The sequence below is a fragment of the Mustela lutreola genome, chromosome 7 (assembly GCF_030435805.1).
Source record: "Mustela lutreola isolate mMusLut2 chromosome 7, mMusLut2.pri, whole genome shotgun sequence".
Classification (NCBI taxonomy): Eukaryota; Metazoa; Chordata; class Mammalia; order Carnivora; family Mustelidae; genus Mustela; species Mustela lutreola.
The window spans coordinates 56695350-56713226 of NC_081296.1; the positions used below are offsets into that span (position 1 = coordinate 56695350).

Genomic DNA, 17877 nt, shown 5'->3' on the forward strand with positions numbered 1-17877 from the left:
ATCGCCCCTCCTCCTCCTCCCCAAAAAGAGAGACAGAAATTGTAAGGGAGAGGCTTTGAGATAAAACCCCAGGAAGAACTTCCCGAGTCTGTGCATGTTGGGGCAGAAAGAGCGGCAGAGCCAACTCCTTCCCTGGTATGTCCGGGTTTAGGGTGGGAGGGGCAGTCCAGCTTGGAGGCTGGGGGAAGGACGAGATGACCTTTCAAAATCTCTTCCAGTCTCCTGTTGGAATCGTCTGTGCGTCCCACCCCCGCTCCCTCCCTCCCTCCCTCCGACAGCGCCCCCCGTCTCCAAACTGCCCGTACCCCGCCCCTGGCGGCCGCCTCTCGCGGCTCCCGGGGTCCCCAGCTCCCTGTCTCCGGAGCCAGAGCCCCGCTCCCGCTCCCGCGCGGCTCCCAGCCCCGCCGCGCCGCCCCCCGCATGCTAATGGCCGGGCCGCCTCCCGCCGCACACAATGCGGGCCAGGGCCGGGGGCGGGGGACCGGGGAGGGGGCGGGGGCCGGGCCGGGGGCGGGGGGGCCGGGGCCCGGCGCATCTCCCCCGGCCCCACGTAACGCTGACGCCCGCGCCGCCGGCCCGCCGCCCGCCGCCGCCGCCGCCGCCCGCTCCGCCGCCGCCCGCCCGGGGCTCGTGAGTAGCCGCTCCCCCCACTCCCGGCCCCCCCCTCCGCCACCCGGCCCCCGCCCCCGGCCCCCTCCCCCCCACCCGGAGGGGGGGCCCGCTCCGCGCGCCCGGCTCGGAGCAGGTGCAGGGGGCGGGGGCGGGGGAGGGGCGCCGGCTCGGCCCCAAGCAAACTTCGCCCAGAGCTCCTGGGGGGGCGGGGTGGGGGCGGCGGCCTCGGAAGCCGGGATAGCTGGGGGGCCTCGAGGGAGGGGGGGGCCAGGTGGGGGAGCCGGGAAAGCGTACACCAAAGGGGAAAGGCCAACGGGGGGGTGGTGGTGCGGACGTCTTTGTAGGGGCCCGAAGGCAGGGCGCGAGGGGCCTGGGGGTGCAAGGCGGCCGAGCCGGGAGCCTGAGTGGATGAGCGCCCCCCGGCTCAGGTAGGGCTGATGGGAGAGGGGGAAGGGACCCAAACTCTCCCGGAGCGGGGATGGGGGAGGGGAGAGGATGGGGGGTGCTTCCCTCTCTGCGTCCCAAACAAAGTGTCACAAAGAGCTCGGCCGGCGGCAGCAGCGGCGGAGGCGGCTGCAACTCAGCTTTTGTTCTCCGGGCCGGGGTAGCTGAGCCTTGGCCTCCCAATCTCCCAACCCTGCCCCCCATCATCCTTCTAGCTTATCTTCCCCGGGAGGGGACTGGGGTGCTGCTGGAAGAATCTCTTCTGCAGGATCACAGGTCCTGCCCTACTTGCCAACCTACTTCTGGGAGGGAGATTTTCCCAGAGGCTCTCCTGCCTACCCCCACCCCCTAATCTGAGGACTGAGACTCATATGGGTGCTAAGACTCTGACCTTTCTAGGGTCAGCTCCAGTTAAGGGGACTTAGGGCTGGCGCCATGCCCCCTCCCCCAAATCAAGGTCCTCTAGAACTTTCAGAAGAGGGGTCAAGTTGGGACATGCCTGGGAAATAAGATTCACCATGGTGGGGTGGCAATAGGTCAGCAGGTGTACCTTCCTCTTGTCTCCTGCTGCACATTTGGAGTCAATGATTGAGGTGCCATGCCCCCAAATCAGGACAGTGAGGATGGAGGAAGGAGGCTTTACCAAGAACTCAGTGTAAAAGATGGGCGTGCTGTGATGTGGGGTCAGTTTAGAGGAACTCCCTGAGCAGTGAGGTTCAAAGGGCCATGGATAGGAGACCATGAAAGTGAGCTACTGGCATGTACTTGCGATAAAAGTGGTCTTGATTCTAGACCACCTAAGAAGCCCCTTTTCTTTCTTACCTCATCTTGTGCAGCGTTAATCATAATTGGTAGCAGACTCCAGAGGTGTGGGATTCTCTACAGGGGGAAGAGCATCAAATAATAGAAAAGACCAGTGACAGAGGCTTCATCACAACTATACCTCAGAAGTCCTGAATCCTTGCCTCTTACACTTTGACCCTAAAAACTTTTGAACCATGGGTTTGAGGTCCTTCAGGCAGCAAATGCTTCTGTGTACCTGTCCTTGTTTCTAAGTCTTCTCACCAACCCTTCCAGCCCTCCCTAAAGCAGTAAGGTTGATGGTCCACACGCCCTTCCCCACCAGCTTTCCTAGCACACAAAAATAATTGGCCTGTTGCTTTGGAACGATTTCCGATCCCTATCCCTGGCTCTGTATCCCTATAGAACCCAAACAAGGGCCAGATAACCCCTGATTCCCAGTGAGGGCGGAAAGTAGGTCAGTACTCCTGTCTGGCCAAATCTCGTGGATGGTGTTTAGGGCCTAACTATAGAAAACTCTGTGATTATTGCCCACAGGCAATACATGCATGCTGTGGGTTCCAAGCTGGTTCATAGCTCTTGGACCCTGTTAGTGCTCTTTTCTGTTGAAAACAAAACAAAACAAAACACTAGTGGGATCAGGTGCCTGGGGCCTCCTTTGGTATGGAGATGACTCAGGAGGTCTTGACTGGGCCTAGGAAGGTGTCCAGGTGGGTTTTGTTGATTTGAGGCTACCCTCTAGGGAAACTTAACCCTGTTTGGGAATTCAGCTTCAATTTAGGCCTTCTTGTATATCACTTTTTTCCATCCTGGAAAATGCTATGTGTAAAGTAGGTCTTCTGTTTTTGTTTTGTTTTGGTGGAGGAAGCTTTGTCCTGTTCGCACTCTACTTGCTTCATATATGAGGTCAGCCTCCCATGAGGTATTTTGCTTGCTGTGCTACAGGCAGTTTTAGGGGCCCTAGAATCTTCTCAGAATCAGAATATGTGCCCATAGGTTAGTCAGCTATGACCATGCAGTATTCCCAGCCTCCCCCCCTCCTCCCCCACCATCTGCTTCCTCTGAATATACCAGATTGGCTGTACACCAGGATGTTCCGGGAATCCCCAGGAGAGCAACAGAATGTGATGGACCCAAATACGATGCCTCAGTAACTCATTCCAGGATGTACAAACTGTAACTGTCAGGACACTCCTTATAGCTAATTAAAATTCTTCTAGTTACATCTATTTTCTATTACACTTATCTATTTTCAGTGACATCTAAAAGGCCAAAATAATTCCTCTGGTACCACTGTCCCCCATCCCCCTCCATAGTTCCCAGATAGGAATTTTTAAAAATCCTCTAGCTTTTTTCAGTGCTTTATCTGTGGTGCTAAAATGGCAAATGTGGCCCCTCTAGCACTTCCTAGCTCTTCCTATGGTACGGAGCCAAGGTGGCCAAAGTGGCTCCTCTGGTAGCCCACTGCACTCTCCATGGTACTGAAGGGATGACCATTTGTTTTTAAAATCTCTCTGGGGTCCAGAAGAGTCCTGTGACTCAGAACCACAAATTTTTGAGCTGGATGGGACCATTAATATAAATTAGTCCAACTTTCTTATTTTACAGATGAGTAAACTGGGAGGTTAAGTGATTTACTGAAGGTTGCAGGGCTATTAATAGTCAGACTGGGCCCACAATAGCCTTGCACTCCTCAGTCCTACTCTTTAAATCACCTTTTGTGACACTATGCCTAGCTGGGCTCTTGGTCCCAGGAAAGGGGTTTGTTTGGAAGATCCAGAAGATGATGGTGGATGCCCTAATTTGGAGCTACAGAAATACAAATGTTAAATGTGGTGGTGGAGGTTGTTTAATGACCCTTGGATGAGGACACTTTGTCAGTCAACCTCCTGTTAATAAAATTCCCGTAACCCAGATTTCACATGTAACAGGTACCTGCCCCTTTATGGATTCTTATCACATTCACATTCATTAAATGTCAAAAATTAAAGAAGGTTTGGACCTCCAGAGCCTTTTCTCTTTGCTGATAAGCAGGGCTGACTCCTGGCCCAGTTCTCTTCTGTTAAAGATCCTTAAGCAAAGTAACGCTTGAGTCCTTTTCTTTCTCAGTAACCCATTTCAGTTTCACAATGCCTATTGTATGGAAGTTCTTTATATCTCAAATATTCTTTCTATCTCAGGCAAAAAAATAGGTTAGGCCCACATTCATCCAGGCTCAACTGGAGACAATTCTGTATGTAAGCAGGAAGGTAGGCTGGCTGACTTCTGCTCATCTTCCCCAGGCCTGTTTCCATGAATGTTAATTCTGGGGTTGCCTCTAAGTCCTAATGCTAACTAACCTCTGCAGCTTAGAATCAGGAGAGCACCCCCCCCCCCCCCAAGCTTCTTCTTAGTGCTCTTCTCCTTCCTCAGAACTGGAGCTCTGCACATCCCAGGCCCAGGGAATTTCAGCCTGGAGAATTTTAACCCTTTCCTGCTCAGAGCATGTGCTGAGCCCCTATCTGTGCAGATGGCCCAGCCCCGCCCCCCGTCCCTCACTCCAGCCTCTTGAGCTCAGAGCCAGTGTAATCCTCCTCTTGTGTGAGGGAGCCTCTCCCCTGCAGAGAGAAGGAAAGCCTGCCTCGGAACAGCCCTGGACAAAGGGGCTGAGATGCCCCGTCAAACTGCAGGCTCCAAGGTTTGAAACACGGGGATGAATCCTATCTGTTATTTGTAGTTTTTAACCCCTTCCCCAGGCCAGCAGGCCCCTTAACTTCCACTCCTCCCCCAACTCTCTCTTCATTCCCTCTCCCTCTGGCTCTCTCCCCCTTCATGCCCCTCCCCCTCTGTCTGTCTCCAGACTCTCTGCTGCTGGGAGGTGTTTCTCTCCCATGCATGAATGAGTCTCTGTAATGAATGGAAATGAATGGATCAGGAATCCAGGCGGAGGGAGGGAGAACGAGGGGGAAAAGACAGAAAGACAGGATAAGGCCAGAAGGAAGGACTGTGGAGTGTGGAAGGATGTTTGGCTTATCGGTCAGTTAGGGGTCTGAGAGCAACTGGTTTCACTTGGATAACTGGGGGGGGCATGGCAGGCCCACCCGGTTTGCTCATCAAGCTGCATAGCCTGACTTAAATGGGAGAGGGGTATACTGTGATGGTTTCTACCACCAGGGGGTGGTGATGGTGGTGCTGATGGTGGTGATGGTAAAGATGGTAGTGGTCGTTTGGGACTAGGAGTTTAAAATTACTACTTTGGGGGAAGACATCCTGGTTGTTAGGGAGCCTGTGGGCTGGGCAAATCAAGGAGTAAAAATTTTGAAGAGAGCAGCCCCTTCCTGTCTCAGGGTGCAAGGAAGGGTAATGGATAGGTTGCAAGAGTATGGCTGCTAAGGGTATGGGGTTGGGGGTGCCTCTTTCCACTGCTGAAAACCAGGACTCATCTTTCCCTCCAAACCTGTCTCTCTTGCTTTAGCTCTTCAGCACCTGTTGCCTTCACTAGCAGCTCTTCCTCCTCCTCTTCCCTGAACTCCCCAGAACCAAAGAATGTGAAGGGGGTCCATGGAGGTGAGTGAAGAAGCTCTGGCCTGAACCTGCAAGTACTTCCGATTATACTCCTTCCCTGCCCTACCTCTCTTAGAAGTTTTGTCTGTGGCCCCAACAGCTCAATTCCCATTCATGTCCCACTTCCCTCAGGGTGAGTGGGAAGGGCACTCGGTATTCCTGATTCAGGCCCCAACCCACCTTCCCTCGAGTTCTGGCCTTCCACGCCCTTGCTTTTCCCACAGCTGTCCCTTCTCAACCCCTTGCTCTACTCAGGTCTTTCTCCACAGGGCTCACGTCCCCGCGTTCCGGGCGGCCATTTAGCGCCCTCACCGCCCGCCTTCGACGGCGAACTGGATCTGCAGCACTACTCCAACGGGCCAGGCGTGAGCGCAGGGTCTCCAGGGATGGGAGCAGTGGGCTGGTCCGAGAGTCGCGCAGGGGAAAGACGCTTCCCTTGCCCTGTATGCGGGAAGCGCTTCCGCTTCAACTCTATCTTGGCTTTGCACCTGCGGGCGCACCCAGGCGCCCAGGCCTTCCAGTGCCCACACTGCGGCCACCGCGCTGCGCAGCGGGCTCTGCTGCGCTCGCATCTGCGCACGCACCAGCCCGAGCGTCCGCGTAGTCCCGCCGCACGCCTGTTGCTGGAGCTGGAGGAGCGCGCGCTACTGCGCGAGGCCCGGCTGGGGAGAGCCCGAAGTTCTGGGGGCATGCAGTCCACCCCTGCCACTGAGGGCCTGGCGCGGTCCCAGGCTCCTTCGTCGTCCGCCTTCCGTTGCCCCTTCTGCAAAGGCAAATTTCGCACCGCGGCGGAGCGCGAACGCCACCTGCACATCCTGCACAGGCCCTGGAAGTGCGGCCTGTGCAGTTTTGGTTCCAGCCAGGAGGAGGAGCTGCTGCATCACAGCCTGACGGCCCACGGAGCTCCTGAGCGCCCCCTGGCGGCCAGCTCGGCTGCACCCCAGCCTCAGCCTCCGCCCCAACCTGAACCCAGATCAGTCCCAGAATCTGAGCCGGAGCCTGAACGTGAGGCAGCGCCTGCCCCCGCTCCCGCCGCTCCCGAGGAGCCCCCAGCGCCCCCGGAGTTCCGCTGTCAAGTGTGTGGCCAGAGCTTTACGCAGTCCTGGTTTCTGAAGGGCCACATGCGCAAGCACAAGGCCTCCTTCGATCATGCGTGTCCCGTGTGTGGCCGCTGCTTCAAGGAGCCCTGGTTCCTTAAGAACCACATGAAGGTGCATGCCAGCAAGCTGGGGCCGCTGCGCGCCCCGGGGGCTGGTTCCGGGGCTGCCCGGGCCCCCCAGCCTCCTGACCTGGGCCTGCTGACCTATGAGCCGCTGGGCCCCGCGCTCCTCTTGGCCCCGGCTCCCACTCCCGCCGAGCGCCGTGAGCCTCCGAGCCTCCTGGGCTACCTGAGCCTGCGAGCTGGCGAGGCCCGGCCTAATGGTGAGGGCGCCGAGCCTGGGGCCGGCCGCGGCTTCGGAAGCTTCCGCCCACTGCCCTCTGCTCTTCCGGCCCGGGCTCGCCGGCATCGCGCGGAAGAGCCAGAGGAGGAAGAGGAGGTAGTGGAGGCAGAGGAGGAGACCTGGGCCCGCAGCAGGGCGTTGGGCCCTCTGGCTTCACTGCACCCGCGCCCAGGCGAGGGGCCAGGGCACTCTGCGTCTGCTGCGGGGACCCAAGCAAGGTCCACCGCCACGCAGGGTATGTAGGGGTCTTTTCCCTCCAAGATTTCCACATCCGGGGCCCATTCTGACGCCACCACCGCCCTCCTTACCCTCCTCTTTAAAAGGGACCTCTTACTCTCGATTGTTTTCACTCCTGGAGGCCACTTTTCGAGGGGCATAGCACAACTCACAACAAATCCAACTCCTCAGCTTCCCTCAAATAGACTGTTTCCTTCTGGGGTCCCAGGGGAAGCAATCCTAAGGGGTGGGTGTGGGACGCGTGGCCCTGATAGGGATAGGGCAAAGGGCCTTTCTGACTTCCCTTAACGTGTGTGTTGCAGAAGAGAATGGGCTGTTGGTTGGAGGGACCCGGCCTGAAGGGGGCCGGGGAGCCACAGGAAAGGATTGCCCCTTCTGTGGAAAATCTTTCCGCTCAGCGCATCACCTTAAAGTGCACCTTCGAGTGCACACAGGTGAGGGGGCAGCCTCTGTGGTCGGGAGGGAACTGAGGGGCAGGAACAGAGAGCGCTGCCTGAAACGCAGCCTGCAGTATGGCCAGTTGAGGTGGTTGGGGGAATGCTGCTCTGTTAAATGAGAGGCGGTGGGGTATGTTTTTCTGGTCCAGAAGGGCCTGTACAAAGAGAGAAATGCGGGTGGGGCCGGCGGTGATCGTGCTTCTGTGACTCTGTCGCACCCCTTTCACCAGGCGAGCGCCCCTACAAATGTCCGCACTGCGACTACGCGGGCACCCAATCCGGCTCGCTGAAGTATCACCTGCAGCGCCACCACCGAGAGCAGAGGAGTGGGGCGGGCCCCGGACCACCCCCAGAGCCGCCGCCCCCTTCCCAGCGGAGTGCGGCACAGCAGTCGGGAGCCAAGGCGGCTCCGCAGCCTGCGACCTGGGTGGAGGGCGCGGCGAACCCCCGGCCTCCTTCGAGCGCGGCGCCGGGGTCCCGTCGGAAGCCCGCCAGTCCCGGGAGGACCCTGCGCAACGGGCGAGGCGGTGAGGCCGAACCCCTGGACCTGTCCCTGCGGGCGGGGCCGGGAGGCGAGGCTGGGCCGGGGGGTGCCCTCCACCGATGCCTCTTCTGCCCCTTCGCCACGGGAGCCCCTGAGCTCATGGCCTTGCACCTGCAAGTGCACCACAGCCGCAGGGCTCGGGGCCGCAGGCCGCCCCAGGCCGACGCATCCCCGCCTTACGCCCCTGCACAATCCGGAGAGACCCCTCCCAGTCCTCCTCAGGAAGGGGAGGAGGGCCCCGGGCTGCAGAGAGCAGGAGAGGCGGGGCTAGGAGGACAAGAACGGTAGGGAGCCCTCTTAGGGGCGGTTAGCTTAGTGAGCTCACCCCGCGGGAGCGGGGGAGTGCTAGAGGTAGTTGGGTAGAGCAGCCAGCAGGGGGCAGCGTGGGACCCATATCCCAGCCCCAGGCGGACCAGAGGTGGAGGGGGTAGAGGGCGTAGGAGGGTGGGCGGGCGCTACCCACCCAGCCCAGGGGAGAGTCACAGTGCCTTAGAAGTGGCAGGGGTGAGGATCAAAGAACGGGGTCCCAGGGCTGGCAGAGGGTTGTGTCCCTGTTGAGGAGCCGCTCTGCCAGTCTTTGCTGGTCCATAGGCGTGAGAGTTTATTTTTGTACAATGGGTGGGGGTGGGGGGCACTGTACCCTTCTAGCCCCTTCAGGGGCCCTGTAGACGTCGCTATTTTTGGTACGATTCCTGTCATCCCTGTCGCAGAGTTGTGTCCCCAATAAACAGGTGTCTTGAGGCACAGGGCGCTGTGTCTGTCTGCCTATGTCCTGTCCTACTTGGGCCATTTTGTCCAGAAATACTTCTTGGGGCACTTAAGTGCTCACCCAGAGAGCTTAATAAGGAACGAGAAATCTTGGGCTTCACCCCCAGACTTCGGCTTCAGTAGCTCTGGGGGTGGGGCCCAGGAATTAGCATTTAGCAAGTAGCCTAGGGGATTCTCATGCCCTATGGTCTGAGGACCTCATTTTGAGAACTGCTGGATCCCAGCTTAAGGATGACCCCTCAGCCTCAAGAACTGGGTGCAGTGGGAGAGGTGGAACTTCGCAGAGTGCATTGAGCCTCCAGGAGCCACTGCGGGAGGGGCATTTTCCCACACCCACACCCAGTTTGGGGCCAGGAACAACCCAGGGTCTGCGCTAGCTCTTCTAACACAAAGTATGAGTAAATACGTTTAATATAACAATAGTATTATAATAACAGTAATTACATGTATAAAGTTTGTAGTCCCCCCCCAACCCCCCACCGTCCTATAATGATTTGCAAAACTCCATTTCCTATGACAACCCAGAGTGGAGTCACCAGGAACCACAGCTGACCTGGCAGAGATGAGACTTCTAAGGGGAGAGTCTGGGTGGCACCACAGTAAGGGGAGAATGCAGGCTGTTGGGGGAGGGCCAACACGGAGCCGTGTCCTGGGAGAATGCAGTGGCCCAAGATGGGGAAGGACTGGATGAGAGCTCATTTCTCCCCCTCCAGGGCATGAAGGCAAGCAAAGAGTGGACACTTTGGTTCCTGCAGGAAGGCACCCGGCTGGAGAGAGCCAGAGATAGCAGCAGGGAAACATGCTGGTCCTGTGACCTCCTCTCTGTCCAGAAAGCAGAAGGAAGGAATTCAGTGCTCTTCCAGCCTCCACTATGTCCCACTGCCATCACGGCCCAAAGTGTGCTGAGAGGAAGGCCTCTAGCCAAGTTCTCCATCTTCTCTAGAAGCCAGGAGAGAAGAGGGAGATGGGTTGGGAGAGGGAAGAAGCCGACTTGCAAGAAGCTGGGGAAGGAAGGCAGTTGGTGCAAGAAGTTAGGAGTGTTGGATATAGTGGAAGGGGGCACTGACTCACCCAGGTCACAGAGGAGTGGTGGGGTCACTCAGGGCTCGGGCATGACTCTGCAAAAAGATGAACTGCAGTGAACTTAAAGGGCAAGGAAATGTCCTTTTTCCTATATTCGCCCCCCCCCCCCCAGCCTGCCAATTCACCTCTCTTTCCTCCTCCCCCAGATTCCTCAATTTGGCTAATTTAATCCAAGTCCAGATACTTTTGGCATCCCCCCCACCTTTCCATCCACTTCTGCACTATGCATCTTATTAAAGATTCCTTTTCACATCTGACTTTGATTCCTCTCCTCTAGGTCAAGGGGTAGAGGAGAAAGGCAGACGACAATATATCCAACCTGTGGTCTTGCTGGGAACACAGGCTCATTGGTTCCCCCTGCCCCCATGAGTTGAATGAGAATAGCCCACTCAGAAAGTGGCTGAAGAGAGCACCCCACTTTCAGCCCTAGTATAGGGACTTACCTGCCGGGACAGCCCTAAGATCCCACCACTGGCCAGAGTGGGAGTGCTGCTCCCAGGGTGGGGGGGCTGCAGGCTGGGGCTGTTTCTTGGTCCTGGGGACACATCTCCAGAAGAGTCAAGTGTTTCTGGGGCTGGAGGGGAAGCTAGGGTGAGAGCAGGGTATAGACCCCCCCCAGATTACCTTAAGCAACCAAGCTGCTCCATCAGGGAAGAAAAAGCTCCATAGCAACAGGAAGCTGTGAGTCACTATAGCAATCCAGTTGTAAGAGAACCCCCCCTACCAAGAGGCAGGAAATTGTCAGCAGCATCATTAGAGCAACGAGGGAAGAAGCGACAGGAAACTATAAGGATTGCCGTGGTGAACCAGGAGGGTACAACAGGAAGCTGAGCAGTTTCCATAGAAACCCAAGGAGAGCTAGAGAGAGAGGTACAGAGGAAGTGCTGCTTAGCAACAGGCTGCTGTAAGCATTATCCTAGCAACCAGATGGAAGGCTCTTTTAGCAATGGGGAAGCTGTACATAGTTGTCATGGCAACTGGGCTACTTGGCAAGAAAAAGGAATTGCTTAGCAGCAAGCAGCCTGAACATCACCACGATGACCCAGCTGTTGGGAGCCACCCCTTGAGAGGTGCCTCACCCAGGGAAATTTGCTTGACGTCCAGATCCCAGGCCTCCTCCTCGACGCGGGCAGGCAGGGAGCAGGCTCCCGGTGAGAGGCCGGGAAGGGACGGGCCGGCATGCTCAAAGGATGACACGGCCACGGAAGCCCGGGTGCGGGCGGCTGCAGAGAGGGGGTTGGGGGGTGGGGTGCTGGTGTGGGAAAGCCCTCCTGGCTCTCTGAAATGACCCTCAGTCTCACAGAGGGCCTCCCAGTCAGTCCCACAATTTCTGGGAAGACATGTCCACTCATTGCCCTTCTTTACTTTTCTACCATGCCTCCCCACTATGCCCTCGCTCTCAAGGTCTTGACTCCTGGGAGTCGCCCCCACCCCCCAGCACTGTGGTCCTCACCTCTTCCAGTGAGCAAGGCACTCAGCGTCCGCTCCCCAAGGGCTTTGATGTCCAGGAAAGGTTTATTCCCAATGCCCATGGAGACCATCTGCTGCACTCGGAGCTCTAGGAAACAGAGACCCCGTTACCAATGGGGTCCTTCAGCTCCCTCTTGGCTCCAAGCCCCAGCACTATCATGGTGGACTCTTCTGCTCCTTGCCAATTCTCATTCTTCTGGTATCTCCTGTTACCCTTGCTGTCAACTGTCACTATGTGGATGGTGACGGTGGCCCTTAACCACCTCCTCAGACCCCTGTCTCTTGTCTTCTACATGTTGCACCCTGCCCATTTGGCATCCCAGCCATCTAACTTCTAATACTCACCCTCTGCCCTTTAACGTGGGCATTAAGAGCAAACCTCTCATTCTTACACACCTTTCTAGTTTATCAAGTGCTTCCATAGATAATCACGTATTTCACCATCCCTATCATACGAAGATGTAGCTGTCACTTTCCATCTTTTCAAGATCAGTGGAATGGGGTTCAGAGAATTAAAAACAAAAACCCAGCCCCCAAAACACAGAACAAAGCACACAGAAACACTAGTCCGGGTCAAACAGCATGTAAATTCTGGAACCAGGATCTAGTGAACACTTCTTCACTCTCTTTTGCCCTGCCCTTTGCTCTCGCTTTTCTGAAATTGGTAGCTGCCTTTTTCCTTTTGGTATACCTTAGACTAATCTCTATGCCAGCAACCTCTCTCCAGTCAGAACTGGAATCATCTCCTAAGTCACTCCTTTTCCATCCCACACCCTATGGTCTTTATGCAGACTAACCTCCCATTGTAACCTGGACCCTAACTGAGCGCCCCCCCACCCCCCCCCCCCCACCCCCCGGCCCCGGCTCACACCCTTGTTGTGAGCCGCCTGTCTCCACAGCAGCTGGGCAATAGAACTGGTCCACTTGAGTTTGATCTCTGGTGAGGCTGCCTGCAGAGTGTATGCTTCTCGAGCGCGCCGCCGCCGGAACCACAACTCAAAGCAGAGTCCGCTGTCCCCGATGTTTTCTGTGAGCCCCATGTCAGCAGTCTGAGAAAAAGCGGAGGAGAGTGGGTGAAGACAGAATGAGTCCTGGCTAGATGGCACCACATGGAAAAGCACTACACTTAGCTTGGCATCTGGTAGATGTTCAGTAAATGTTTGCTCAACACCTACCATATGCCAAGTGTTCTACATTTAGCCTTCCTAACAACCATAATTTACAGAAGGGGAATGCCCAGAGACACAAAGTAACTTGCCCAGGGGCTTATCATAGCTTAGTGGAGAGAGAGGGTTCAAACCCACGTCTATGTTATTCCAAACCTAGGCTTCTTTTTCTCTATTCTGTACTCTGCCCCCCCGCCCCCAGGAGCTGGAACAAATGTAGGCAGACAAAGTTTAGAAACCCTTAGTGGGGGGCACCTGGGTGGCCCAGTGGATTAAAAACCTCTCCCTTTGGGTCAGGTCATGGTCCCAGGGTCCTGGGATGGAGCTCCGCATCAGGCTCTCTGCTCAGCGGGGAGCCTGCTTCCCTTCCTCTCTCTCTGCCTGGCTCTCTGTCTACATGTAATCTCTGTTAAATAAATAAATAAATAAATAAATAAATAAATAAATAAATAAATAAGAAACGCTTAGGGGGTGCCTGGTGGCTCAGTTGGTTAAGCATCTGCTTTTGCCTCAGGTCATGATCCCCGAGTCTTGGGATCCAGTAGAGCCCCATACCCAGCTCCTTGCTCAGTGAGGAGCCTGCTTCTCCTTCTCCCTTTACTGGCCACTCCCCCTGCTTGTGTTCGTGCTTGCTCTCTCTCTCTCTCTCTCTCACTGCCAAATACATAAATAAAATCTTAAAAAAAAAAAAAAAAAAGAATCTCTTAGAATCATGCCATACTGCCTGATCTAGGACTATGGATCTTTCCCTCTCTCTCTTTTTTAAGATTTTGTTTTTTAAGTGATCTCTACACCCAGTGTAGGACTTGAGCTCACAACCCTGAAATCAAGAGGCAGACACAGCTGACGGAGCCAGCCAGGTGCCCCTAGGACTATAGGTCTCTATTAATGTTTATCTGGATACCAAAGTAGTTTCTCTGAAGAAAGTCCTCCCTCCTTTTGGGTTTGGTTCCAGTGGTTCCATCAATTTAATCTATTAGAGAGACTGATAGATAGATAAATAAAAGAGTCCTTTTTTGTCACCCCAAGAACCACCCCTAACTCAAAAAGCATATATTCTTAATGGGAAAGGTCCTCCATTCTGGCTTGGAATGCCTTGTGAGTATCCCACATGTATGATAAACCCCCAATGACAATAACAGCAATTTCTGTCACCTCTGGCATCCTAACCTGATAGGTGATTAAGGTCAAAACCTGTTTTAGATGATTCAGATTCTGAACCTGGGTTGGAGTTGAATTTCCAGAACATCTTGAGTTCTCGAGAACAATATGACTTCCTGTCCCATCCCTTTCTGGCCACCCCCCCCCCACCCGGCCAAGTCCCAGCATTCTACCTTAAAGGCCTGCTTATAAACAAAGGTCTCTGACCCTCCCTCAGGGCCCTTGAGCTTGCTGAACAGGAGGAGATGCTCAAAGAGAAAGACATGGCGAAGGCACTTCTTTCGGCCACAGATGACAGTGAAGGGGTCCCGGTGTAGGAGCTGGCCCTGCTCCTTCAGATCTGTCTGGGGAAAGGAAAAGGAAAAGCAATTGGCCCTGGAAACCTTTGGGTGTATTTTATGGGGAGTAAAAATGGGATTTATAGGGCAAGGGGCCTAATGTACAGGTTCTCAGACTGAGTTAGGAAATCAGGGAAGGCCTCGGCCTACAATCCATCCACCGATCACCACGCACAGCACACCTGGCCTGGCCACATAGTCCTGCCTCTCTAGACAGAAGGTACGCTCCAAGGGTTTAAAGTCTTGCATGGGGAAGCCTGTGGACACTGGGGATGAAGCACCATTCTGACCTGGGAAGAGAATCAGCAAAGAGCCAAAGGGGAAAGAGTCTTATCACAGAGGAGGCAGGTTTGCCACCTGTTTTGGACTTTCTGGGCTAGAAAGAGACTAGCTAAGGGAGAATAAGGTATGTGTTGGGTGCTGAGATGCCTGAGGAAGTGCAGAGTAGATAAGGAAAGAGAAGAACTGGGAATGGAACAGGAAAGCACAGCCAGAGGTAGGATCATGGAATGTTGGGCAGGACATAGTTTCTTTATTTATAGATGAGGACACTGAGGCCCAGTGAAGTTCAGTGACTTGATCAAGGCCATCTAGCTGATTAGAAATTAGAGCCTGGGCCCTCTGACTTTGAGTCTGGTCCTCTTGTCACTAACCACACTGTTTTCTGAAGCCACAGGGCTGGGCAGTAGGAACTGGAGTGACGAGCCACGGCCTCACCTCACAGCCACGCACTGCCTCCACGGCCAGCAGGTCTCTGCCACGGGTCTCCTGTTCCCGGAGCAGCTGCACGGCAGCCCCAAGAGCCTGGCGCTCAGAACTCAGCTCAGGCCCAGCTTCCCTTAGGAGCTCCTCCAGGAGCCGTCCATACCGAGCCAGCTGCTCCAAGGGCTGCTGCAACGCCTGGGGCAAGTGAGGGCCACTCTCGGTGGAGCCCTGGTTGGGGAGGAGACAAACAGGGATGAAGCGGGGGCTGGCGCTAGTGGGGGCTGAGCTGTGCCAGGAAGGTGGGTGGTAGGCCAGGCTTTGGGGGGTAGAGGAAGCCCCGATACTGCCAAAGGTAAGGTGAAACTTCCCTCAGAAAGAAAGCGGGTAGGGGGTCTGCCAGAATTCCACCATCCTCTGAATCTTGGAGAATGGAAGAGGAATACAGATAACCCCTTACAGTCTCTAGCTTCTAACTCTTGAAGTCATTTGATTCTCACAGCACTCTGAGTTAGATAGAGTGGACAGTGCCCCCATTTACCAGATGTAGAAACAGAGGCCCAGAGGAATCAAGAGTCTTGCCCAAAGTCCCTCAGGATCAAAACTCAGGCTCTCTTGGCTCCCAGTCGAGTGCTTGTGCCACCCCAGCACTTCGGGGAGATTACTGGTGGGAGAGGTTCCTGGACACATTCAGGAAAGCTTTTCTTCCCTGAGAGACTTGGAGGTGGGGTGTGTTTTAGGGCTTCCTGCCCCCTCTGCTTCTCATGGGGGTTGGAGCAAAGGTTACCTTGCTTGGGGGGCCAAGTGCAGCCAGACCATTCTCCAGTTTGTGTCGGTGTTTCACGTACTGGGCGTAAAGGCTGAACTGGTCCCCCTGTGCCAGTGGGGAAAGACAAGCCGTCACCTGGGGAGAGACAAGCCTTTCCCTTTCCTCCTCACGTCCTCACTACAGCGCAAAGGAGAGCCCGGCCGTTCAGGCTGCCCAGGAAATGACAGACTCCCATGCAGAGAGTGAAGGTCAGACAGCACTCGAGGACAAGGACACAGGCTGAGTGGATTCAGAGGGGCCCAGGGGCCCCAGAGTCTTGGACTGCACACTTTCAAGGGGATGGGGAACAGATACGGAGAATGAATACAGGGTGATTGGGGCTGAGACGTAAGAAGGGAGAGGACCTAGAAGAAGTGTTCGGGGTCACTCACATGGCGAAGGAAGCAGGCCCCAATGCGCAGGGGGTGGGTGGCACAGCCCTGAAGCTCCCGGAGAAAGTGTGTCCGATGGAAGCTGCGAAGCCTCTCCCGGGTACTCAGGGCTGCGGCCCAGGTGCCCCTTAGTTCGGGAGTCAGCTCGGGTCCCGGGGCCGGCACTGGCTCGCTCAAGGTGGCCACGTACTCTTGCTCACAGGCAATCAGCTCTGACACCAGACGCTGCTGGGCGCTGCAGGGACAAGGAGGGTCAAAGGCGGCTGGGGCCCAAGACCACCACAATATTGTATTCCTTCCTGCTGGGCACTTGGCTCGGCCTCTTGGGCAGTAATTGGCCTCGGCTCTCACCTGATGCTTCGCTTGCGCTCCATCCGGGGGGTACCTACTCCCCAGGGCCCATCTGGACCTCCAGCCCGGCCCAGCAGCACATGTTCCCGGGGCGAGCACGTCCTGTCTACCACCTCGGTACTGGTGACTTCCAGGCCTCGAATCAGCACAGTCCTCGGAGGTCTACCCTCTGCTTCTGGAGCCAAGTCAGGGCCCTCTTCTTCACAGTCCTCCCCACAGGGGGCCAGGGAGCAATGGGATGGGGCTGTGCGTGGCCCAGGGCTGCTGGGGAGCATCAGGGAACTAAGGCTGGGTGAGGGGCTGTGAGAGCCCCGGGGGGCCCCTCCGCTGCTGGTGCTGTCTGCCCTCCGTCGCCGATGGCCCCGTGGACTCGCTTCCTCTCCTAGCTGCTGCTGAATCCTCCTCTCCAGCTCTTGGCAGCGGGCCCGACAGCGGCCCCACTCTCTCAGGGCAGCAGGGCTGCCCAAGTCCAAGGCCAGGGCTCGCATCTCCTGGAAGGTGCCAGCACTCGGCTCCGGGGCCCGCCGCAGGGCCAGGGCTGCCAACACGGCCTCCCTACCGGGCCCTGCTCCTGCCAGCCGAGCAGAACCTTCATTCACCCATTCATGAGCCTGCCGGGCCAGAGAGGATGGGGATGGGTAGAGAAAGAGTGAGGTCCAGTACTGTTCACGCGTGCTGCCCAAGGACAGCTCCTGTCCTCTTTAGCTGATGGCTTCCCAGAGCCCACCACCCTCTCAGTCCTCTGAGAACACCCCCTTTCCTGTCCCAGCGCCACTGCCTGACCTTGTCACTCTGAGCTGGTACGGAGACAGAGGGGCCTGGATGAAAGAAGAGCCAACACTTACATGGAATTGATCAATGGTCGGCTCTGTACTAAGGGCTTCTTATATATGACCTATATTACACTCGTGGCAGTCCTGTGAAGGGGTGCCTATGGAGGCATGCTTGTCCCGGGCCATTCAGCAAGTAGGTTGCAGAGCCAAGAATCCAAAGAGATGGCTTCCTGGAGTCCCTGCTTTTAGCAACTACCTGATCAGCTTCCCCAGGCCGAAGCCGGGCTGTGGAAGAAAGAGGGTCTGCACACACCTGCTGGAAAAAGCGCTGTAGCCGCAGCGCTCGATGGAGGCCACTCTCAGCCTGCTCCAGCCTCTGTTCAAAGACATCCAGGACCTTCTGGGAGGCAGTGTCCTCCTCCAGGGCCAGGGCCTCCCGTGCCTGGGCCAGGCGCTCCTGGAGAAGGAAGGCTGTACTCAGACCTGGTCCTTGGTCGCAGTCAGTTCCCCGCCCCCACTCTCCACCCCTGCTCCATGCGTTTTCTCCCCTGCCCCTTTCCCCCTTCTCACCTGAACCTCAGTGTTGAAAGCCCGGAATTGCAGCTCTGTCTCCTGCAGGGCAGACAGGGAGTCTCCGGGCACAGCAAAGCTAGCCAGCTGCTCCTCCCCTGGGCCCGAGAGCCACTGCAGCACCTGAGGCAGACAGGGCAGGACAGCAGAGCCATGAGGGAGAAGGAGCCTCCCTGTGGGAAGGAAAGCTGAGCTCCAGGTCCAACCCCATCACCCTGATCTATGGACCTTTGCG

The 17877-nt window shown here is 56.3% G+C and overlaps 2 protein-coding genes across 8 annotated transcripts in view; one reads left to right on the forward strand and one right to left on the reverse strand.

Moving 5' to 3' along the window:
* On the forward strand, window positions 1–8806 carry ZNF219 (zinc finger protein 219). 4 transcript variants are annotated; one of them, XM_059180981.1, is made up of 5 exons: window positions 1–135; window positions 5312–5403; window positions 5670–7077; window positions 7382–7513; window positions 7747–8806. In XM_059180981.1, exons 2-5 carry the CDS (start codon window positions 5398–5400, stop codon window positions 8346–8348), a joined length of 2148 nt encoding a protein of 715 aa, XP_059036964.1. In that variant the 5' UTR covers window positions 1–135; window positions 5312–5397; the 3' UTR covers window positions 8349–8806. The 4 variants fall into 4 exon arrangements, with proteins under 4 accessions (XP_059036964.1, XP_059036962.1, XP_059036963.1 ...); XM_059180979.1 differs by lacking the exon at window positions 1–135 and adding an exon at window positions 273–630; XM_059180980.1 differs by lacking the exon at window positions 1–135 and adding an exon at window positions 895–1040.
* Window positions 8661–17877, reverse strand: part of ARHGEF40 (Rho guanine nucleotide exchange factor 40) — a 19942-nt gene continuing 10725 nt past the window's right edge. The window contains exons 12-24 of one of the 4 annotated variants that reach the window (XM_059180978.1): window positions 17643–17765; window positions 17386–17529; window positions 16300–16910; window positions 15949–16183; window positions 15536–15622; window positions 14764–14979; window positions 13882–14052; window positions 12253–12430; window positions 11365–11469; window positions 10991–11134; window positions 10355–10485; window positions 9900–9946; window positions 8661–9767 (exon numbers count right to left, since the gene is read on the reverse strand). In XM_059180978.1, the coding sequence (XP_059036961.1) occupies window positions 9905–9946; window positions 10355–10485; window positions 10991–11134; window positions 11365–11469; window positions 12253–12430; window positions 13882–14052; window positions 14764–14979; window positions 15536–15622; window positions 15949–16183; window positions 16300–16910; window positions 17386–17529; window positions 17643–17765 (2187 nt within the window). In that variant the 3' untranslated portion in view covers window positions 8661–9767; window positions 9900–9904. Of the gene's footprint in view, window positions 9768–9899; window positions 9947–10354; window positions 10486–10535; window positions 10770–10990; window positions 11135–11364; window positions 11470–12252; window positions 12431–13881; window positions 14053–14763; window positions 14980–15535; window positions 15623–15948; window positions 16184–16299; window positions 16911–17385; window positions 17530–17642; window positions 17766–17877 lie in introns of all 4 variants that reach the window. The other 3 variants (XM_059180977.1, XR_009355460.1, XR_009355459.1) reach the window with 3 other exon arrangements.